Source organism: Zonotrichia albicollis, chromosome 4 (genome assembly GCF_047830755.1).
Source record: "Zonotrichia albicollis isolate bZonAlb1 chromosome 4, bZonAlb1.hap1, whole genome shotgun sequence".
In the NCBI taxonomy this organism is placed as follows: domain Eukaryota; kingdom Metazoa; phylum Chordata; class Aves; order Passeriformes; family Passerellidae; genus Zonotrichia; species Zonotrichia albicollis.
The window spans coordinates 14,901,260-14,925,299 of NC_133822.1; the positions used below are offsets into that span (position 1 = coordinate 14,901,260).

Consider the following 24,040-nt stretch of genomic DNA (forward strand, 5'->3'; position numbering starts at 1 on the left):
TGTGGACGATTTCCCTCTCTGTATTACACATGGAGATGATCTTTCCTTGATTAGTTCTACTGCATCAACAGAAGATGATTGATTCCTGGGTCCAGATGTCTTGCAGGATTTGCAGTGCTTTTGTAATGAAGAAGTATAAAACTGGGTCTCAAGGATGCCAAATCTGCAGGATGCAGAAGGACCAAAGCCTCACTGATAAGGGTTCCTGTTCCAAAGGTTCCTCACTGTGTTCCTGGGGAAGGGAAGAATATGGGTTACCTTTATTCCAAAGCCATGGATGCACAGAGCCACTTATTCTTGTCTGAACAGAGACAGCTGAGACCACTGAGCCAAGCAGCCAGCTTTGCCTAGCCTGGACAGAAATTCCCTCCTGCAGGAAGTTGTTGCTGGAGCAGTACCTCAGCTGGCTGCTGAGATTTCTGGTTCTGATTGCTTTGGCAGGCAGAACCTGATAGTTGTGAGACTGCACCTTTTGATGGTGCTGGACTGGCCGTCTGTGGTGACATTGGTCACTCTGGCTTGTAGCTCATCCCTGGGTGACAGACTGCCAACACAGAAGTGCTGCTGAATACCAGGACCTGTCATGAATCACAGAATGACCAGGTTGGAAGAGACCTTCAAGATCATTGAGTCCAACCCAGCCCCAACACCTGAACTGAACCCTGGCACCAGTGCCAGATCCAGGCTTTGTTAAGCACATCCAGGGATGGTGACTCCACCCATCCAGTTTTTCTTTAAACACATCCAGGGATGGTGACTCCCCCACCTCCCCAGGCAGCCATTCCAGAGCTTTGTCACAGCTCATGTTCTAAAGGATTACTATTGCTTCTGACAATTCTTTAGGGATGATATATGTTTGCTAGAGAGAACTGTTCACGAAGCTTTTGGAAAGGTTTCTCTTTTGGCACAGGTGTTGAAGTTCAGGAGCAAAACTTCTGCTACTGACTGAATATATCACATAGCAATTACCTTCTAGGAGAGAGTGCTTTGTAGAGGAGCAAAGCAGCTCCTAAGGGGGCAAAGGGGAGGTGTTGGGTGTTACTGAGAGAAACCACAGGTTCCTTAATGTTCTTACTAGCTGGCAAAATGAAGCTGAGATCCTCTCTTTGGGAGAAGGGCAGTTATATGATTGACAGGTTTGGTTCTTCCTGTCTTTTGGAAACTGCATGGAAGAAGAAAGTATATTGCAAAAGCATAAGAGTGGTTGCAAGGAAAAGAATTGCAAAGGAAATGGTCTGGGTTGGACCCACAGTTCTGAAGAGAAAGTGGCATCTGCCATGGGGTATTGCCTGCTGGTATCTGTCAGGTGGAGATCCTTAGCTGTACTTGCTTACCAGTTTAAATCTAGAATCTTTCTTTACCCTTGCATTAAGATATTAGGTGAGCAGTTGTCTTGCGCTTGTAATGCAGGATACCTCTGTGTGTTGTATTGGTGAGGTAGAGGTACCTTGCTAAGAGAGAATTCCTAGAAGAGTGAAATCCTGGCAGAATCTGTTCTGAAGCAGTTTTTACTGTCATCACAAGACCTTTAATGCTGTCTCTCTTGGAAAGGCAATGTCTACTTGTATAAGAACATCTTCCATCATGTGCTCTATGCTTTCTGAGCCATTTTGGCTGCTTTTGGCAAAGAGCATCTCACCCAGGATCATGAAGCCATTGAAAGCCATGTGGTATATCCAGAAGAGGATCTGACTGGGCATGGTGTGAGAGACAAGCCTTTTAAATGGAATTTTGCCCTGGATTTCCAGACCTTCATCTTGTAGCCTTCAGCAGTCTTCTATTGTTCTGTAGGTCTCTTGTCAGCAGCAGCTTTTGTGTGTCATACATGAGCTTAAATCATGTCTGATGTGTACAAAGATACTTGTAAGATGAAGATCCCGTGTTTTTTGGTGCACATCTTTTCTGCCTCTGGACATCTGCTGCTTATTCTTTTGAGACCATTCCCTAAAGTGTGACAAAGGGCAGAAGTGCAAACTTTGCAATACTTTTGTTGGAACTGTGTTTTTTGAAGATGAGCAGTGACTGAGGTGACCACAGGCAGCAAGAGCTGAAACCTCAGCAGGAGAGAACTTAAAACACCAATGACTTCTGCAAATACTGCTTTTTTACCCTGAATTTTTTATTTAAATATGTTGATTATTTTCTGCTTTCCTATAGTCATCCTGTTCTTTGCATGCTCAGAAATACACTCTGCTGTAGGGCTGATGGAATACTTACTTCATGCATTCATCCAATATTACATTCTGAGATTTGCCTTGGAAAAAGAAGCAACTTTGTGAAAATTTTGACATTTGAAATGTAAACTTGGCCATGGACAGATGAAAATCCATGAGCAGCTCTGTGGTTGAGAAGGTTGCCATGCTTTCAGTTAGAAATGAGTGACTTCATAGCCAAGCCTTTTGAAACAACATATAAATGTTCCTTATCCACTGCAGTGCAAAGTCATATGCTTCAGTTTAAGCTGCTTTTAGCATCTGTTTGAGATAGAGGAGTGTATTATTTATCTAACTGTTTTGTTGAAAAGGAAGAGAGCACCCAAACAGATGTTAGTGCCAGCTCGTCTGCAAGGGCAGTAATAAACATCTGTAATATGTCTACACCACGTGCAGTTTTTTAGAGCCTTATCTAACACTGGCTTTGGGTACACAGCATTTTGTTTTTTCCCACTGCAACCATTTCCAGATATGCTCTGGTGAGACCTCAGCAGGAAAAGAAAAATCAGGCTGAAGGCTCATTAATAAACAAGAAATTGTGGAGAAAAAAGACCCTACATAACAAGGATTACAGTACTAGAAGGGCATGTTTTCTGGTGTGTTAAACTGAGGACATGTATGTGCATTGTGTAATATGCAGACTATTAAATACAGCTCCATTTTATCTATAAGCCAGCTGGATTTGTGTTCTAACAGAATGTAGTACATTTTAGCTTGCCTGAGATGGTGTAATGTCTGTAAGAGAGAAGAGATCTGGAGCTGGGAGCAGAATACTGAGACTTGAATTGTATTAGTAATGAGCTGCAAGCAAGAGTAATTAGGTCAACAGGATGGATATTTTTAAGCATTTTAAGGCTCAGCAATAAGTAGTTTTTCATGAAGCAAAGAGAGCAGTCCAATTGTGCTATGGAGAGTTCCAAGTTTTGCCTTTAACTGATTGTAAGACCTTGACTCAAAAGCTGTTGGTTTAATTGCTGATTGATACAAATCTGTGTTCACTGACTGTCAAATGTGATTGTGTGGCTCTGGGTAAAACCTTGGGTCTCAGCTTCAGATACACTGTGGCTTTAGCTGATTTGAGAGAGGTGTAAGCTTAGATCATGGTCTCAGTTCATGCATTCTGGCCTGTCTCACCAAACCACTGGTAATGTTACCTCTTTTCTACCATTATTATGATTTTTTTTCTTTTTCTTTTTTAAAAAAAGATGAGGCATAAGGAACGTTCTCGGACCTGCCCCAAAAAAGTGATCATGCTCTCTTCTTGCACTCCATCCTCCTCTCCATCGTATCCCAGGCAGCAGGTGATTCCCTCTGCATGCTCTGTCCCTTTCTCTTCATTGCTGCTTGCACAAGTGACTAGCTCAGTTAGCAAACAGCTTATTTACAAATACACTTCCAGTTTTCTTTCTTTCAGGTGCTGATGGGGGCTTCTCAACCTCTTAGGTTAGGAAGATAAAGCAACATTAACTCATTGGAAGCATGAAGAGTCTCCACTGGAGACTGAGATTTTACTGTAGGCAGATTTATTACAGAACCCTTTCTTAGTTTTTGATGCAGCAAAGTAGAAATTAAAAGTTCGGAGTAATGCAGGGAAAGAAAATTGAATTTTGTTCCATGTCCACTGTCTGTTTAAATAGGTGTGACTGAAAATTTGCTCTTGTATCCATTAAACATTTATAGGATTGCTTATCTGAAGTGGCTTTTGAGTGTTGTAGTGGCCTTCACATGTCCACTGTGGTCCTTCTGTTTCTCCCACACGAGGCTCTTGTCTCAGTCTGGCTTTGAACCTGGAGCAGTGAGAGCTGTTCTGAGCCCACTGTATAAATGTGCATTCAGATGTTTGTGCACATGTATTTGTTGTCCCAGTTACATATTTCCTGAAATCCTTCTAATATTTCTGTCTTCTTGTATATTGTCATTGTGCTTCTTTCAGTTGTATCCTTTAAAATTGTTTCATTTTCCTACCTTCAAATCTACTTCTTGATCAGTTCTGAGCTAGAGGTCCTGAAAAGGCAGGTGCAGTCCCATAGAGCTGTCATGACATCACATAAGGATTGTACAAAGTAATTTCCCCAGAGGTGAAGCTGAGCTGTGTTTGCTGAGCTTTTGAGCCTATAAACTGTAAAGGAGCATTACCTTTTAGCAGAGCAGACAAGTTTCATTCTTTGGCAGAAAGTTTGACTTGCCTTATTGCTGATTTCTCAAGTTTTAATTACATGTTGCAGTTTATCTGGTCCAATTCTTGTCAGCCTCCAGGACACACATTCTTTGCTGCCTCGGTGGTGTCTGCATCTGCAAGATAGATCAGCTCTGCCTACTGATCCTATTTGAAACTGTCCTAACAGAAAAAGGGGTTGGTTTTGTGCTGTGAACAGCAGCCTTTTCAAGAAGGATACAGGAGAGAACATCTGGGTAGAAAGAGTGAGGAAAGCCCTTTTCATGAGCAAAACCTGCAGTGAAATATCAGCTGATGTGATAGCTAGCTGCCTGCCTCGTGTCAAAATCCTTTGAAAGTTTTGTTGGATACATTTTATGAAAGAGGAAAGGTTTTCCCCAGCCTTACAGATGGAGACACACAGGCAGTTAAATGCTGAGTTTTACCTTCTAATCTATAGTGTGGGATTCATTTTCCAGGTAGAGAAATTTGTTTTCACTCACAGGGTCTTGTAGCTCTGTATTTTCCTTCTGTCACCTCTCCAAGTGTTTGTTTGTCCTGTGTCTTTTTGGTTGCCTAGTTTAGTCATGAAGGCCAGCTCTGCCAAGTGTATTTTGACCATTTTCTATGTTGTGTTTTATGGAAGTCTTCCTTCTTTTAACTCAGGAATTTTTGTCCCCAGATAAAAATCCTACAGAACTGATTTTAGACTCAGTCAGAGTAATCTGCTTTAGAAGCATTCTTTCTCCTTAGGAATTATTTTTTCCCCTAAAATTGTCTTGGCCCAGGCCTCATAGCAAGTCAGATGGATCTGTATCCATGTTACGCTGATGTCTTTTAAAATCTTTAATTCTGCTCTTCTACTGCATTTATTCTGCCACTTCTTTTAAACTCTCCATCTCCTTCCTCTGAACTAACATCACAGTATGAGTTATACTGAGTGCCTTACCATCTTTATTGCACTAATTTGATTACATTGTGGTACTATGTTGTTGTTTATAGACCTAATTTAAATATATACTTTTAAAAAAATTCTCTACAGGAGCCAACTTGTTATTGCCAGGTTTAAATTATTCTTAATAAACTTCTGCTCTTGTTGTGGCTTTTTTTCTGCCTGCATCATAAGAAAAATCAGATAAAGTGTGTTCTGATTAGGAAGTTGGTCTGTGATTGTTTTGTTTGTTGCCTGCAGAGATTCAGGGAACCTGGTGCTGGCTATTCCGGGAATCTGAGACCCAGACAGGAAAGGGTAAAAAAGCATGAACAAATGGCATGGGTGCTGATGACACAAAGCTGTGGTGGATGTGTGCAATCCAGAGGTCAGATCCAGGGGGTGGTGAAGCACACTTATCCTAATGCTGCTGTTAACACGCTGCAACTGCTGAGAGTCAGCCAGGAGCGATCCCTCCTGTGTGGCACCCACATAAATGCATAACAAGCCTTCAGCAGCAGTTTGCTATATGCTTTTATTTTGCCCTAGGTCGAGCACTTGGGCTCTTCTCATTCTTCTTTGTCTCTTACACCTCTTTAGGGAAGTATGCTGTGGCTGTAGCAGAACAAGGAGAGTTGTGTTGTGCTAATTGATGCGAACTGGTTGCATTGTGTTCACCGCTTGCTTTCTGGATGGTTAAACAACTGGCATTCCATCTTGCCTCCTACAGGCCAAAGTAAAAGGAAAAATGATGAGGCATTATTTAGTATAGAGACTTTGAAGCCTTCTTAACAATGAAATATTCAACAGTCTGTCTGAATGGCTCAGTATTATACGGAAGCATGGGAAAATAAAAGATAGGCACTCAAAAGGACCGGTTGATTTGAATTCATATTGACAAATTAATTGACATTCCAGTACAGGCTTTGAATGAATTAAGTCATAAATGGGAGCCAGCAATAAAACTGTTGCAACTTCCAGAATGTGTTCTAACAAAAGCCTTTTGTGGGCTGAATGTTTTCTGACAGGCAGTAGAAAATGAATACACGTGTCTGCAATGACACAGAAGCCCACAGCTTCATAACAGACCCCAGTTTTAGTGAAAATGATCTAGTAGGAAGGAGTAGGTGGAACAGAAAGCAGCTTGAAAGTAGAGAGTATTATTAATGCATCTGAATGGGAAGAGTGTTTCCTGTAAACTGGGTGTGAGCCCAGTTTTCTGTTCTCCATTGGAGGACAGTTAGTAATACAGAGCTGCACCCTGGCATTCTTGACAGATCAAGCCTCAGATTTCTTGATGCACATGTTTGTAGCTCCCATCCATTTACTTTTGTATTCCACAAACAAATTAGCTGAAGGCTGTGTGGTGCTGCAGTGATAGTCCTGGCTTATATAGCAGGTCACCTGCCAGGCCTTTTTTCATGTCATCAAATGCACCACACAACACTTTAGGAGCATTGATATGAAAGACTAGAATAGCAGAGGTGTCAAATATTGTGCCTGGGGTGTATTGACATGGTAGTGCAATAGGAACAAGTAGGACAGTGAAGTTGCATAAGTAAAACTGGCAGCTTCTGTGAGTGTTTGATAGTGCTGTTCTTTGCTTTATTTAGACAGGCTCATTAAACATGCTCTCTTTGGCATGTGGACTATTTATTTTGCATATACCACCATCTTTAAGAAATTAATTCATTCTTTATGAGAACTGAAAGACATTATCCTAAAATGTGTTTCTGTATGCAAAATCTCAGAAAAAAAATTTAGATATTATTTTTTAAATATTCACATACTTATAGGAAATCCTTGAGAATGCAGAACTGTGGGGAAATAGACTGACAAATAAGGCCCTTTGTGCATGACAAAGCCACATTTTAAAATTATTTTTTGATGGTAATGCCAGAGAGAAAGGCTATGTGCTTGTTTGATTTTGGCTGCAGCGGTTCTAGGAAGAATTGTGAAAACCAATTAATGCAACCATTTTTTCTTGCCTCCAAGGGTCAAAATGGAGCACTTCGTTAGACAAGTACACACCTGAGGGGAAAATCTCCCAGTTTTCACATGAGAGCTTCTGTTACTGTTGTGCATGTGAATGTCATACCTTTTGGCTAGCATTTTGGTGTCCCTTCGTTTTTGTGCTGGTTTGTTTACATCCTGCCTCCTTCCTCGTCTCGCAGAGATCTCCTCGTTTATTGTCTCATGACCATGTGCCCATGAGTATTGAGCAAAGGGCATGTCAGCTGGCTGCCCTCCTGGAGTCCAGACGTGCACTGAGGCATCAGGTGACTACAGCCCTGCCTAGCTGGTGTCCTGGAGCACTGGGGGATTCTGGGTACAGGTGAAATCTTGGGGCAGAAAGAGGAAAAAATCACCAAAATATGATGGCCACTGCTCTACGGTCATGTGGTTAAAACATCCATCAAGACTGTTTTTTGTCTTTATTTGTAGTGTCTTTATTTGATTTGCCTTTTCTTAGCTGTCTCCTTGTTTGGTGAGCGACCCTTTCTGTTCCTCATAACAGGATATACACAATGAAGTAAAAAGCAGCCAGTAAACTTCAGAAAAAATGAATAAATGCTGAAAACCAGCTGGGCTCTGGATCAAGTCATCTCACAGTGGTCATTTAGCAGTCAGTCCCTTGCAAATTTTACTTGCTTCTGGAAGCAAGAATATTCACATTTTCCAAGCCTAATCCCTGGCTCTGTAGTACTACTTGTGTGTCCATCCTTCCTGTGCAGTTGTTTCCAATGGTAGAGCTGGCAGTTTGTGCAGATTGTCTTTGATTGCAGTGTACACTTCTGTTTTGTTTCGTTTTTTGTGCCTAATTTTCTCCCCAGTCTGTTGTCTTTGGGCTATGGGAGCATGCCAGTTTGAACTGTGGTTTCTTTGGTTGCTCTCTGTTTTCAGTTATCTTCAGCAGTGCTTGGCAAACTGCAGAGTGCTTTTTTGGAAAGCACCATCTACAGAAGTGATTTTGTTTCATAACTTAACTGTTTTGAGTTAACCATCCCAAATCAAGCTGTCTACTTGAGCTGGAGCATAAACAGTCCCAGAACTTTTGCTGGTGGGCATAACTTTTGCAAGCCCTACTAATAAGAATTTTGTGACATCTAGGTCACTTCATATTGCTGGGGGGTTTTTTGGGATGCCATCTTTTTCTGATGGCTAATATCACAGGAGCTGTTCTCCAAGAAGGAACAGCAAACCTTGGGCTAGATTTGAAATTTCAGCTGTGAAGGCCTGAATAAGAAGCCTACCGTAAACAAAGTTAATATCTCAAGCAAGGCCCACAATACTCATGTGCATTTCCTTATTCAGTTAAAATGATGGCGCAGAAATCAAGATCTAGACCAAAATACTTTGCTCCTACCTTTTGTAGTGCTCTCTGGCAATTTTTAAGCTCCTTCTGAGTGTGAAGATGCAAAGATAGCAATTATTTTTGAAATTGTCTAAATTCTGTATCATGCAGAATTGAGAAGGAGGAGAGAACACAAAGTAGGGGAAAGCATAAGGTGGGTAGGGCAGAGAGGAAAAAGGAAACAGATGTTGGAACACTGCAAGCAATGATGGATTATGATGTGGGATTTAAGAGAAGAAAACAAGGAAAATACTGAGAAAGAGGAGACTTAGCAAAGTAAGGACATTTACAGAGAATAAACTTGATTAAAATTTAATTTACTGAAAATTTTTGTATGAACAATTATATTTCCATAAATTGGGGAAATTGTGAAAGCCAAGCTCTTTTGCATTTTGCTCAGTAAATTTAATCTTGAGGTTAGCCTATTCCAAGTGGCTAGAAGTAGCTCTTTTCATGGGTCATGCAGTTACATGACATTTAGTTTTCCTTTTTATAACTAAAACCATAATTTATTTTTCAAAGAAAGCCAGTTATTTGTAATGTGAATATTTTTTTATTTCCAGACTATAATTTTTAGGAATGCACAGTTTCTTCCAGTGCTGTTTGTCTGATACTTCCAACTTTTTCCCTACTTACATGAAGTATTCATTGGAGGATGGGCATAATCATCTGTAGAGATAATAAGATAGGACCAAATTTTGGGGTCTCCTGTGAGAAACCAGTTTGAGAAGGATGCAGGTTCTCAGTCTGTGATTTATTCTTTGCCATTTGATAATCAAGATCAGCAGATTTTATATTGATACGTTCTTTATTTTGTTCCGTGTTTCTAATCATTGTACAGTAATTTTTAGATTGGAAATTTGCTGTTAATTACTGGAAATACATACAAGCTAACTTCTTTCTCTTCTGTCCCCTTGGAGAAGAGAGTTTTGGTTTATATAGTTAAAATGAAGAAGAGGTCTCACATGGCATGAAAGATGATCTTAGTGCCTTGAGCCAGTAATAGAGAACAATGGGAGATACAGAAGGAGCAGAGGAAATTGATTTGGGGTCTTTGCCAGTGGCTTAGTTGGTTGAATTACAGGAGGTTGGACATCTGTGGAAGTAGGTAACTGCTTCCAAATGGTCCTAAATAATGTAAAACCTAATAAAGAGCAAATTTGGAATAACTACTCTGCCTCGCTAGGGAGAAAGTAAAGATACCTTGGGTGTTTTTCTCAAAGTTTTCCTGTAAGAGTCCTTATAAAATTGTTCTTGATGGTAGCCAGAAAAGCCTGGGCTGGGTTTTTTTAATTTATTTTCTCTTCTCTCTTGGAAGAGCACATGTATGATTGTGTTGATGTTTATTTTATGTTTTAGCCCGAGACGGAGCCGTCTCGCCGATTCTTTGTTGACCAGTGGGAGCTCTCCCGCAGCCTCCGCTCTTCCAACCGCCCTTCCTCACCCTCCTCCGACTCCCTGCGCCAGGTAGCCCTCACCTGAGCCCTCCAGGTGCACCCAGCTGCCTGTGCTTGCCAAGGACACTCACAGGACACAGCCAGGCTGGCACTGCTCCACCTGCAGAGCCTCTGTGCTTGTCCCTGCACAAAGGAGAGGCTGCACAAAGCAGCCTGTGCCCGGCACAGCTTGGCTGTTGCCAGCCATAAAGCAGTTTGAAATGAAATGTTTTTAACATTTGGTCTCTATGAGAAGTTTGGGGTGCATCTCTCACTCAAACCAGGGGTTTTGAGCACTGATAGTCCTTCTGGCTTTGCAGTGGAGCTTTCTGGTTTTGCTTGCTGCTTCTGTTGAAGTTTTGGGCTAAACAACAGAATGTGTTTGTGCATATGTGGTTAATGGACAGTGTGAAATAAAAAATGCTTTGGCTTTTTGAAAGATCACTGAGAATTTGAACTAGTTACAGTTGTCCTACATAAACAGCAGGAACTTGATTTGACCTAACCTGGAGCAGGTTCTTTGCCTCCTTTTGAAAATGTTGCAGAATGTTGTAAAGTCTGGAAGACCATGGAAAGAAAGATAAAATGCTTCACTCAATACTCATAATTAGGCCAGATGTGATGTGTAGGCAAAAAGCAAAACAAATCAGAAACACAGAACTCCAAATTAAAAATTCAGCAAGTAAATTTCTCACACCAGATAGTCCAAGGTACTGTCAGTTAATATTGACATATTCTTTTTTTTAGCATGGAACATGTTACATGCTGGTAGAATTTTCGAGGTCCTGAAGGATCTGCAGTTGAAGGTTTCAAATCAAAGCTTGCTTAGGGGAAACCTGATTCAGCTAGAAGGAAGTTTTCTCTTGGAAATGCCTGATCTCTCTTCTAAGGAAACTCAAAAAGCCTCAAAAGCTCTGATCATTCAGAGGAAACAGAAAACTCTTGGCCAAATTATTATGATTGCCAGTTAAAAATCAACGATGAAGAAAATTTTAGAAGTGAGCACCATTTTAAATGTCATGTTTGACAACATATATGTCATTGAAAAGCAGCTCTGCGCATATGTATGTGCAGCTTGGAAACACATGGAACCTGGGAGACTCAGAGACAAATCATTTGTTATTTCTTGCATCTAGAAATACTGCAAGTGTTCTGCCCCTTGGAATGGAATCAATAGACAGGTGTAAATTCTTTCTGGGTAGAAATAAACCCTCCCCTCATTCCTGCAGTGACAGAGAGCTTAAGGAATTAGGACTGTAGTGACAGCAGCAGTAATCTCTGGCTGAGCACTCCATTTTCATAATCTTTTTCCCCAAAGAAGTACTCATTCTATGCTGAATTTCAGTTTCTCTGATACTTCCTGCTGTTCTCAAGTCTGAACTTGTGAAGATTTTAAACATTTCTAAAAGGCTAATAACCACACATATTAAATTAGTTATTAGTTGAGGGAAATAACTACTGTGCTTCAAGCAAATTTTGCTATAAGTAAAGGGGTTTTTAAGATACAACTTTCCTTTTGTTATCCTTGGCATTTCCCACTTGCTAGAAGCTGAGTGGCTCTCTGATCCTGTATTAGCTGAGAATCCAGCTAGAAACATTCATAATGCTGCTTAGTGTGGAAAAGGGAAGTTGCTTGGCGTGCTCTTTGCTGCTCCGAGTCAAACCCGTGGCGTTTGCAGTGGGATTGAGCTAACATGGATGTAACCACCTCATTTTCTTAACCGTGTAATTGTTGCCAGTGGTTGTGTTTCCTGTGAAAAACACTTTCTGCACTCCTGCAGTGATTGAATTTGGCTTGCAGACACTCATTTGGTACCATCTAAGGTAACAGCCAACTTGCCTAGACTGCTGAAAATACTGGAGGGTTTTCAGATATCCAGAGTTATGGAGTCAGTCTGTGCCCATGATGGAGAAAAGCCAAATGTTCAGGGTTGAACAAATATGTGTTCCAGATGTATGCTGGTGTGGCTTTAATGCATTGGATGAAGGCTCTTCCATCTTTTTTTCCATCTAAACCTCTGTGTATTTTTAGCACTGGAAGAATTAATACTTTTGACTCACTGTGAGTTCTTTAGTTAAGAGCTTCTCCCTGCACTGTGAATGCTCTGTAAATTAATTCTTTCCGGGTGCAAAGTACACAAATATACACACATGTACACAAATGTAAATCAGCACGCTGCATTAGACTTGGTAACGTCTTCTAAAAGATCTTTGTTTCTGATGTCAATTTTGCCTGGAAACCTAAAATCTAACCTATATTTAGCCTCATCTTTTAGAAGTGTCTATACTCAAGTTTCCAGGGACAAAATACCCCACAGATGAAAACAAGATCTGTTCCCTTCATCATAGTATTTCTGGAACACTTAAAAAATGCAAAATGCAAGCCTTCCTGTCTGTTCCTACAGGTGATCCTGGACTGTACTGGTGATTTCAGATGACACCGGCTTTGCTATTACTACTTGTCACTTTATTTGTCCACTGTCTTGGCATGATTTGACCTCTCTGCACCTTTTCACCACCTAACCTCTCATCATTCTAGTTATTTTTTTTTAATTTGATTCTTTTTTTCTTTTCTCACACCACTCTTGTTTTATTCAACCCATCTGGTAGAAGTACATAAAGATGTACACAGGCGGAGTGAGCTCATTGGCTGAGCAGATAGCCAATCAGCTTCAAAGGAAAGAGCAGCCCAAAACCCTTCTAGACAAGAAGGAACTGGTAAGACAATGTGCCAGAGATGAAGTGTGTTTGTGCTTAGATGTTGTGTAGATCTCAAGTTTTGTGAGTGTCCACCAGTTTTGTGAGCTTTGTTACACCACTGATGGAATCTGTTGTAGCTTTGTGAGAGATTTTTGTCTCCCTTTCTCCATCCACCCTCACTCCTGTCCTCGTTTCCTTTGCCAAATATTTTAACCTAATGCTAGTATCCAAAGACTGGGCATAATGACTTGAGAAAACTGTTCATAACACTTGTGCACTGCTACTTTCTGGAGGAGACACTGGTTTTGGTAATGTAGGTCTAAGAATTGCTGTTTGAGGGTGTTCTAATGGTTGTGCCTTTCTTCAAATGCCTCCTTAAGTCACTGATTTCAGGGTCATCCTTAATAGTACTGGTGTCCACTCATCTACCCAGAACTTATGTAGGCATGGCATCCTAGGAGCCTTTTTCCTGGACAACAAGGTTAGTTTTTGGTGTCTCGGTAAAACCAACGTGAGTTGTGTCCGAGAACTGCAGCAGCATCCAGGTGCTCCCGTGTCCACATGACTGAAGAGCTAAAAGATGACCTGGGTGTGTGATCTCAGCAAGGCTGGACACACACTAATCCAGCCATCCCTGTTTGTGTCCAGGGCTCGCTCAAGAAGGAGTTCCCCCAGAACCTGGGAGGCAGCGACGTGTGCTACTTCTGCCGCAAGCGGGTCTACGTGATGGAGAGGCTGAGCGCTGAGGGCAAGTTCTTCCACCGCAGCTGCTTCAAGTGCGAGTACTGCGCCACCACCCTGCGCCTGTCCTCCTATGCCTATGACATCGAGGACGGTAAGGGAGCAGCCTCTGCTCACCAGGCTCCTCCTGGCCTTAAAAACTGTTTGGTGAGTTAGGGAGGAGGGTAGCTTCTGTTCTCCAGACACCATCTCTCCAGCTGTTGGAGCTTCGGGGATTTCCTATGGCCAGGTCATGGCGGCAGCAGCACAGCCAAACCCATAGGACATTGAAGTGGTGCCTGGAGAGGCTACCTGGAACAGAGGCTAGACAGAGTTGAAGGAATTAAGGAGGGATTTATTAAAAAAGCCTTCAAAGGTTACACCTTGGGCAGTACAAGAGCCTGGCTCTGGCTTGACTCAAGATGGATGACCAGTCACAAGTTTTCACACTTTTATGACTTTTGGTCCATTTCCATGTTTGGGTTAATTGTCCAATCACAGCTTCAGGTTGTGAAGTCCCAACATCCCAGATTGCTCTCCTCAATTCACCATTGTTCACACTTTTGGACTGAAAGCTGCAATGGTGTCCTTGGTTCTCAGGCTGGAAAAGGATTGTTTTGTCTGACTAAGCTGTCAAGAGAACTTGCTAACACTTTTTATCAAGTTCAGATTTACACATTAAGGCAGTACAGAATCTGGAAAATATGAAATCTAAAACTTAAGGCATCATTAACAGCTGCTAGAGTGCAGGGTAAACAAATAGTAAATGGAGGCTTTAAAAAGCTTCACAGGCTGAGTTTGAGGGCTAGACTTTTTACTGTCCTCATCTGACAGTATTTAAATAAAACCCCTGAGTGTTTAATATTACTTAAGAGAAAATAACAAGTTGGAGAGAAATGCGATCAGCTTGTTCTTCTTGAAGGTACCACAACTGTCCAACTCTGTATGTTTATTTTAGATGTAATAAAACAGGAATTTATAATCAGGGGCTGTTGATAATTGGTCATTACAAACTGAGTTCTACTTATATAGAAAACATGGAACATTAAAGTTGAGTAGAGGTAAGTCAATGTTAGACTGTTGTAGCAGTAGTTACTGAAGATTCACTAATGGCTTATTTTTTGTATCTGATAGACTAAGAAAAGAATATGATTACAAAACTTGCTGATGCCTCAATTAAAAGAATCTAACATGTTAAGAATAAAGGGAAGCTTCAGACATACCCTACAAGTCTGAGAAACCAGACAATATGGCAGCAGGTGAAAGAAGCTGTTAATCAGCAAAGCATGCATATTCAAAGTAATAATTTAAGATCATCCATCACTTGATGTGAAAAGTGAAAAGTCATTTCCTTGTAAGGGTAGCTGTGTCTTTGAGCAGTGATTGACAAAAATGTCACTTTTCTGAAGAAAATGTATGAGAAAGTATTTGAGGTAAATGTTGATTCACATCAGCAGGTATGAATTTATTTTCTTGCACAGCTGCCTATCTTTAATCCAGTCTCAGTAGGAAAATAAGTGTAAAATGGTGTAAAACTAGTGACAAGTAAGGTGCAAAGGATTCTGTTTCAGACATAATGGTGTAGAAAACAGAATAACCAGGAAAAAGTGTTAGTACCTGTATTTTTCCCGCTGATTAAGGTGAAGATGAAGTAAAAATTTTAAATTGATGTCACAGGATGACACTCCAAGATAACCTACTGCAAATTGAAATTGATGGGTGTCCATTCTGTGTAAGAACAATCTTTTAATATATACTGGGTGGAAAAATGGCTGCGGAAACACCATCTGGTTTAAGGGGCAAAAAGAACTAAAATTGTGTATTCATAATGCATTATATAATGACTTTAAGTAATGGATCTGCTGGGTTGTGAAGAGTTGAGGACACTTAGAATCAAACCAGACTCCCAGTAAGGAATAGAAACCCCTTTATTGCTTGTCTGGAAGGTCAGCAGACTTGGCACGCAAGTTTAAAGGGGCCAGTGGTAATTTTGAGATCAACATATAAAGGCAACGTCATTATCAGAAATCAAAGTTGGTAAAAAGCATTTTTTGAGCACTGCTGTTATTTTGAGCACTCACAAGTAACTGAATATCTGTCTGTTAAGCAGTAACAGACTGAGCTCCTCTGTCAGCTGTATGGGCTGAAGCAGTTTTTACCACCAGATTTTTAATGATTCCCTGTGCAGGCATGCTTGTGTGTGCAGTTATGGCCAGACAGTTCTCAGTGAAGCAAACACAAAGCTTGGAGTTTCAGCAGGCTTATAGCATTCATTCTGAAATATTACATGCACAACAGTTGTGTGTGTATATGAAGCAGATGTGGCTAAACAGAAATCTGTAGTATCTATCTATTGCGAAAATGTAGCTTGTATTTCATTCTGAGTTTTCTTTGAGAGTTAAAAAACCAAAGCTATGCACACATTGTTGCTATTCATCTGGCTGTTTGGGCTCACAAGCATTCTGCAGCCTTCTGCAGTCAGTGTCTGGTTTTAGGCTTCAGAGTCTGAGAATTTTTTTGTGTAAGAGCTTTTCAGTTGTTGCTCATTTCAGACAATCTCAAAAAGCAGGTTTTGGTATGAGTAAACATTAAGAAAAACTTATTGAAGTAAAGATTTCTAGAAAGATGTTTGTCACTTTTCCATCTCTGTGCTGCTATTTTGCAAATACCAGCACAGAGAAATTAGAGGCAGAGGTCAGAATATGTGTTGGGAATGCATTGGCAAAGCTCTAGGAATGGGATGGCAGTGGAGAGTGCTATGGGCTGCATATGCCAAGCAGGATACACTGACAAAGGTACAGTGGAAGATAATTATGAGGCATCAGCTTGCTGCTTTTATTAGTACCAGTAGTATTTGCATGATGGTATTGCTAATGCTGCTTTGTCTTCCTGGCAGTGCTCAGATAGCAGTGAAAAACCTCTCTAGACTTCTGGGGTGTTCGTAAAACCAGCAGGATCACAAAAGGTCTTATTTGTGAAAATGAGTCATTGTCCTTTTTACAAGTAGCCACTGTGCATTTTGAGAGATGGTTCTTTGGGAGTTAACACTGTCCTCTCCCACTTTCCTCTGCTGGTTGTATTCATTCTTGCTTTTTCCAAAAGTGCTTCTGCCAGCTTTTCATGTGATGGTTTCTTTGTTCCTCACACACTGCCGCATTGTTAGCATGTGATACCACACAAGCCTCACAGCTTTGCTTTGGTGTTTGATAGGATTTTAAACTAAATGGCTGTCAGGCACCCAATGGAAAAGAGCCTAGTTACAAGGGGAGAGAGCAGGGCTGGAGCTAAAACTTCAGCCAGTATTTGCCTCTGCATATAGTGAAGAATTAGAGAGAGCAACAGGAGTGGCAGCAGAAAACAAGTTGCAGTGAGATGGGCATTTATATTGTGCTAAATTCCTGTGTTCCTGTTCTTGACCATCATTTGTGTTTTATCTGCAGGCAAATTCTACTGTAAACCTCACTACTGTTACAGAGTCTCTGGTTATGCTCAGAGGAAGAGGCCAGCAGTGGGTCCTCTGTCAGGAAAGGTAACTCATTATTTTCATCTAACGTGCCGTGTTAGTAGATTTGGATTCTTAACATTGACAAAACATGTGTGATGGTTTGGGATTTTTTCAGAAAGTAGTAAAATTCAGGGTGCATTTAGTTGCTTTATCTGTCATGAAAGCTTACAGTTCAACTAAATCTTATTTAAAAGCAATTCCTCTACTTAGTACTGCTCTTTTCATGGTACTTATTATCAAATTGTGTGCTATCCTGTTCAAAACAGAATTTTGATTTGTTTTTCTTGTCAGCTGAAATATTTTCTCAGTGTATGCTGAGACTAAATGAATAATGTTACCAGTTCTAGTTTTGCTTTGTTTCTCCGTGGTTTTGCTTAAGATGAAACAAATTGTTTGCATTTCCTTTGAAACACCAAGTTCTACCCCTCTTGCATAAGCTATGAAAATCACATATCTTCATTTCTGAAAGTCTGCTGTGTTAACAGGAACCTGCATGAAAAGACAGAATATCCCCTTTCCTATACTATCAAAATAGAAGTATTTGTGCTGTAAATATAGGATGAAGAGACACTGTTATACAGAATGGGCTCAGCTGTCCCTCAGTTTTGTTGTTATAATCCAAGGCGCCTCATTTTTCTCCTCAAGCCCCTTTTCAGTATTTTCACATACTCTGAGCAAGCTACATGCTGGTTTCTTAAGTTCTGTTAAGCTTGCATGCTGCAAGCTGCCCTTGTCCCTTAAATTATATTTTCCTTTGTGCAAGCAGTGGTGCCTGTCCTGCCTGATACTCAGGTTTTATTAGTACAAGCTGGAGCTGTACTCCTTTTTGCAAGGATAGTGGATCTATCCCAATATGTACCATACTTCCTGCCAAAAATAAAGACTAGAAATGGTACCTGTTTTATTTCCCAGAGGAGCAGATTGAGGGCTCTTACAGCTTTGACTTTCTTGGCTATCCAATTTGTTTTTCAGAGCTTTAATAAAGCCTCAAACTGAGAAGGAGCATGTTTGTTTTTCAGAGCTTTCCTTACACGATGCTTGCGAGGCATCTCAATTCCTCGCTCAACTGTTCAGTACACCCAGCAATTCCAGCTTTAACCTGAATTTAACTTGCCCCACCTTCTTTCAGGACACCAAAGGACCTGTGCAGGACGCCATGGCCAGCGATGGGAGCGGACGGGCCAGCAGCCTCCCCGCCTCAGCAGAGAGGGCCCCAGGTAGCTCCGCTTCCTTCTTTGGCAGGGTGGTGCAGTTCTCGCTCGGCCTCGTGGGCAGAGTTAGGGTGCTGAGCCAGCGCCTGCACAGCACAGTCTCCTCCATTGGGCACCACGTAGCCCAGAACCCTCTGGACTCCTTTTTCATGTGTCAGCTGCTGGCATTTGGGGTTCCCTTTCTCTATGTCCAGTCAGAAGTTCTCGGGCAGATCCTAGGGGAATTCTGTGGGCAGCCTGCTGACCAGTGAGAGTTAATGTCACCTGACTTTGAGCTGTGTAACTCATTTGGTTTTTGCGGTGCCTTGTGAATTTTGTGTGCTACATAGAAATCTCAATATATTATTTTGCACTGTGGCTTTGGGGCCTAGATGTTCTCAGTTCTTTCAAGGACATTGTTTGAAAGAATACCAGGAAAACACAGATGCTCAGTTGAGGGTCTCCTCTGAGTCAGCCCAGATAAAGAGCCCTGTAATATATGCAGCTCAATGTCAGTGAAATTGAAAGTTTTTATGAAGCACTGGAATAGCTCACAAACTGGATTTCTGTGTTTTCCTGGATTCTGGGTGTGGTTTCTCGTTCTCCCAAGCTTCTCTTTATTAATCTGGTACTTGAATGGGAAACATCCCATTATCTTTGGATTGTGTCTCCTTTGGAATTCTGGGTGTCTGACAGCTAATGGGATTGGATTCCTTAAACCCCTTGAATTTCGTGGTGCTGGCAGGTCATGGTGCTCTTCCCTCTGCCAGCATCTGTGCTGCTCCTGGTCGTGGCTTTGGAAGTGGGGTGGTGAATGTGTGTGTCTTACTGTGACATAGTTTTTCCTTTTAACTTGAGATTCTAATTCCTTCTAACACGAGAGAAGTGTCTGTGCTACAAATGCTCGTTTGCCCAGCCCCCAAGTGCTCATTTTGTGATGTCAGAGAAAGGAAGAAATAGTAATTTCTAGTACTTGTTCCACAAGACTATGAATAAGCGAAATCAGCTGCTTTTAGAAAGGGAACATACTTAGAGCAATTCTTTGAGAAAAGAATGTTTGCATAGTACCAATTGAGAAGACCTTAACACAGGAGCAGATAAAAATCATGGTGTTCTTTGACTTTATATTATTATACAAGTGTTTCTAAGATTGTAACTGAATGCAATCTGACAGAAATTTATTCTTAGTGTGTTGATTTTTGGAGTGTAGTTACTTTCAAGATTTCCTCTTTTGTGTGTGTGCAATTTCCATATGGCAAAAGTGAGAAAGAGGTAGGGAAGAATGATATTTGCAAAATGCTACGAGCAGATGTGTGAACTGCAGCATTTTTTGCATAACTAGATAGATTTGAAACTGCTTTCTCTGAAAGTGAAAAACTTTGGTTTTTTGTAGCTTGGAGCATATTCTTAAAGATAAATAGAAAAAATATTTATTGATTAACAGCAGCTGATGTGAGCACAAGGGGTTTTGTGGAGTGAAGCTGTAGGTGATGATAATTAGAAGGAGGAGATTTGAATTACATTTAGCAATTAGTTTATCACAGCAACTGCTAGCAGAAAATCTTCTTTGGTTTAGTCCTTCCAACAAATCAAATTTATTGCTTTTACAAAGGAACATTCAGCAAGTAGCACCTAAATGTTCACTCAGTAGAGCAAACTGTAGGGCATAGTTTGTGATAAACCTCTATAAACCAGACAAAAATCAGCTCTCAGTTGTCTCCTTCTATAGTGGTGGCAAATCCTGTAGCAGCACTGTAGTACTTCCAGAGCAGTATGATGGAACAGACACCATTTTGTCTAATGGCAAAACTTGAAATCTAGGGCTCCTTGTGTTTGCTTTCTGCTTTTTAGAGCAGTGTATAACTGTAGCATAATGTTCAGAGCTGTTGGACCTCTTAAAGCTTTGCCCCTTGCAGTGCCCTGAATGCATTAGGACATGCTGAGCTTAGCTGATATTTCAGGCAGGGTTGTGGTGCATTCTCATGTGTGCATGGCAGAAGTGCATTCAGTGCTAGAAGAGGTGAGCAGTGCCTCTGTTGTGCTAAAGAAATACCATTAGAGCTGAGTTTTGTTTTCTTTGTGCAGTGTGATTTAAATAACTCTTGGAACTACTGACTGACTTAGCAATGGTTAAGAAGCAGGAGGAAGCAAAATGCAATGTATTTTAAAAACAATCCACAGTGGCATTAAAGGCAGGTCAGTTCTCTGTTAGAGCAACAGTCATGTCCTGTAGGTACTTACCTTCAGCTCCCTTTCTTGCTGGATAGCTAGCTCAGAAAGCCTGTGTGGGTTTTACAGTTATTTATGGTTTCAAAAAACAAATCTTTTTTAGCTACCAAGCTTACCTATACAGTGGAAGAACAGGATATTATTCCTGAATAATCAAAAGGAGTCTGTAAGATTACATCTCAGTGTAAGTCCTGAATTTAAACTGTTGGTATATATTCCTTCTTGCAAGCTTTCACTGTAGCCTAGATAAATACCTTGAGCAAAAGCCTGTCTGAGATGAAGACAGAGGCAGGGATCTGTTTCCTAGCCTCCACTTCATCCATCTGTCTCTCCCCTAGTACAGGTCATACATCTGAAAGTGTTTTACATCCTTTAGGGCAATACCACCAAATGGAATTTGGCAATAGCAATTTCCGGCCCTGTGGCCTGAACTAATGCTCGGTAGTGGGGTAGGTCTTGGTGTAGAGTGTTAGTTGCCTCTAAAATGGTTTAGTAAAAGCAGAAAAGCATGTAACATGCTCAGGTTTGATATTTGGCTGAGATGCAAATATAACTGAGAAGGCAAAGGGAAGGTGTACAACAGTTACATCCATTGTGGAATATACAAAAAGGCAGCCATTTAAAAATTTTATACCCGAGAGTTAAATTCTGCCCAGAGTTAGCAAAAGTGCTTTTGTCAGAGAGCTTTATGGTGACTCATGCAAGTCCTGCTTTTTAGTAGTTGCCATGAAATCCCAAATGGATGTAAATTGCATGGGTTTTCTCCCTACATTCACTGCCCCCTTTACTATATCATCAAACCAGCTTAATGCTTAAAATGTATTCAACCACAGAGTAGCCTTCAGCAGGTTTAGTCAGGTGAGGTGAGATTGGTCACACCAAGCCCTTTCTTGTGCTGTCACTAACCTGTTTGGCATGGATTAACCTTGCTAAAGATGTCAGTCCCTGCCTGGGTGGCCACAGTGCTGGCTGGCATGGGGTGAGTTCTGTCTGTTCCTTGTAGAGCAGTGGTTGCAGGGCACAGTCTGTGATCAGCAGGTTGAGGTTTGTTCAGCACTCAGCTGAGTCACCCTTTGTGTGAGGGGTTTGCACAGAGCCTGTGTGGCCTCTGCCCTGCTGCTGCCAGGGGAGGTTATGGCCAAACTGGAACTCTTCAGTGGGGAAGGTGAAAACAAGCTTTGAGCAGTGGCTGCCACTCTCTCTGGGAAAGGGAAGTTGGGGACAGCTCTTACTGTGCTTTTGGTCCTGCTGAACTGTGGCATGCTTGTTATAGATTCTGTAACTTTCTCTGTACCTTGTCTGCCTGTTTTTCTCTATCTTCTGCATTTGCCTTTGTGCCAAAATGCTGCTATTGCCAAGAAAAAAAACCAAACAACTGAACAAAAAATCTTTTGCTTCTCAACTGTCTCTCCCTTTGATAATCTGTAACTGCTGTGTCTTGGAATTTTTTTTAATATAATTTACAGTACTTTATATGGTTTTAATGTGCTTTTAATGCAAATGCTGTTCTTCTGTTTGTTCTAAAGGTCTGTAAGAATGTTTCCAAATTTCTAGCTTTTTCTTGACAGATGGACTTGGAACAGTCTTTACCCCTATCAGCTCTATGATATGCTCCTTGGGGTGATGTTAGCCAGCAATGTTTTTTTGTAAAATATTTCCCATTTCAGGCTCATGTTTTCACAACAATGCATTTCTGTCCCTATCAGCAATAGGAAGTTGATCAAGGAAAGACTGCCTAGGGAAACTCATACTTGTACAGCAATAAAAGGCAAGTCACAAGATCTTTTGCTTTAGTTACTTGACCTGTGAAAGATTAAGAAATCAAACATAAGCAATAGGATGAAAAACAAAATGCAATACAAATTAGAGCTACTAGGACTTGTGCTCTAATATCACATAAAGACGTAGTGTTTATGATAATAGGTATGCAGTCTGAAAAATTAAAATCCTCCTGTGGATGTGCCTTAATGGTTTTCAGGGAGAAATACTCAGAGCAAAGCCCTTCACAGCAGACCCTTGTACAAGTACTGTTGTATATAGCAAGCAATATACATGAGGAAGTTGTTTTGCTGACCTGGAGAGCTGGGAAAGAGTGGCTGTTTCCTCTAAATGGCATGTCCTTGAAAGTAAATTATCTGAACCACGTTTGGAAAAGGATCTTGAGTGTCTGTACAAGTATCAGTATTTTTGAATGTATCCAATATTATTTGCACACAATTCAATTGTGCGTCTGACAAAACACAAATATATGTTTCTGTTTAGGAATAAGCTTCTTGTTCATAAACATTGCCTCTATTGTTCAGAAGCATTGCCTCTTCACCATTCATACATTGAACATGCCTTACTTGTGAAAATGGCTTAGCTCAAAGCAATACTGCTTTGTTTGCTATGCAAACAAACACCATGATGAAATCCTCTACTTGGTCACTTCTTTTTGTTACTACTCACCTTTGGGTTTTGTTCTTGTTTTAATTTGGTCTAGTTTAAACATTAAATTATGGAAGATAACAGCAAACAAATTCTGTGACATGACATTCTGTTTGAGGTGCCTTCATTTTAAACCAATGAAGGTTTACAAATATATCCCACTCTTTTCCCTGCCAAAAATAAAAAAAGGAAAGCATTCATATTTCAGGATGCACCACCAAACTGGGATGAAAGCTATTTCCTCTACTAGTGTGCCTTGAATATTGTCTGTTCTGTTTGGAGGAGCCATGGTGGTGTGTTTAGCAGGACATGGCACAGATTCTGAACCCTGTTTTGGGTATCATACAACTGCAGAGAGATCTGATGGAAGATTGACTTCTCTCTGGAACATTAACAATACAGACTTAAGAACTAGATGTGTGTTTTTGGAAGCTGAGGAGAGCGTACAGGTTGCCTGACTAGAACCAGGGTTCAGTGTCCAGTGAATCACCTCTCAGTACCAAGCCAGGAATCTGTTAGGACAAGTGCTTGACTGTTCCCAGTCCATCATGGTCCTTTTCAGTGTTCTTATCAGGATTTGGGTGCCTTTGGCATAAAGGAAAGGAGAATGCTAAAGGATTGGCAATTTGAAGCTCAGAAAATTTGGAAAGGAGAAGATGTGGTGGTAAGGTTATTTATTCTTCAGAGTAGGAGATGCAGCTGACCTGATGGAATTTCACTGAAAAATCCTGAAAAATGTTTTGAGGACTGAGAAGTATGTCCAAAACAACAGTGTACTGAGTTTGTACTCATGGCTGGATCCTGCTAAGAACACTTTGTCTTGGGAGTTACTGGGCTCCCAACTCCTCCTCTCTCTCTAGCTTTCAGACCTGTAGACTTGTGCCACTGGAATATTTGTTGTTTGTATGTGTATATTCTGAAGGGTGATATGAATTTTTCTGGGCACTTTAAGAGCTTCATTGAATGTTTTTGTGTCTTAGAAAAATAGTATTAAGTTTGTGTGAAAGAGTTGGATTTTTGTTTTCATTGCAGAATTAAAATGTCTGGTTTTTTGAAAAGTGGAATCTGACTAATACTATTTTGAGATTGCTTCCCTCAGAGAAAAGGAGGGGACTGTGCATAAAATAAGTTCAGTGACAGATAATGTTCAAGTGAGATGATTTAGTGCTCAGAAAGGCT

At 40.8% G+C, this 24,040-nt stretch overlaps 1 protein-coding gene across 19 annotated transcripts in view; it reads left to right on the forward strand.

Annotated features, from left to right (window-relative positions):
- The window catches only part of MICAL3 (microtubule associated monooxygenase, calponin and LIM domain containing 3), a 173,231-nt gene that overhangs the window by 87,582 nt on the left and 61,609 nt on the right, over positions 1-24,040 (forward strand). For 12 of the 19 annotated variants that reach the window (XM_074538878.1, XM_074538877.1, XM_074538880.1 and 9 more), the window contains exons 18-24: positions 3,419-3,514; positions 5,561-5,617; positions 10,014-10,121; positions 12,701-12,808; positions 13,439-13,625; positions 16,951-17,039; positions 18,145-18,232. In XM_074538878.1, coding sequence (XP_074394979.1) covers positions 3,419-3,514; positions 5,561-5,617; positions 10,014-10,121; positions 12,701-12,808; positions 13,439-13,625; positions 16,951-17,039; positions 18,145-18,232 — 733 coding nt within the window. Of the gene's footprint in view, positions 1-3,418; positions 3,515-5,560; positions 5,618-7,473; positions 7,579-10,013; positions 10,122-12,700; positions 12,809-13,438; positions 13,626-16,950; positions 17,040-18,144; positions 18,233-24,040 lie in introns of all 19 variants that reach the window. The other 7 variants (XM_074538892.1, XM_074538893.1, XM_074538894.1 and 4 more) reach the window with 5 other exon arrangements.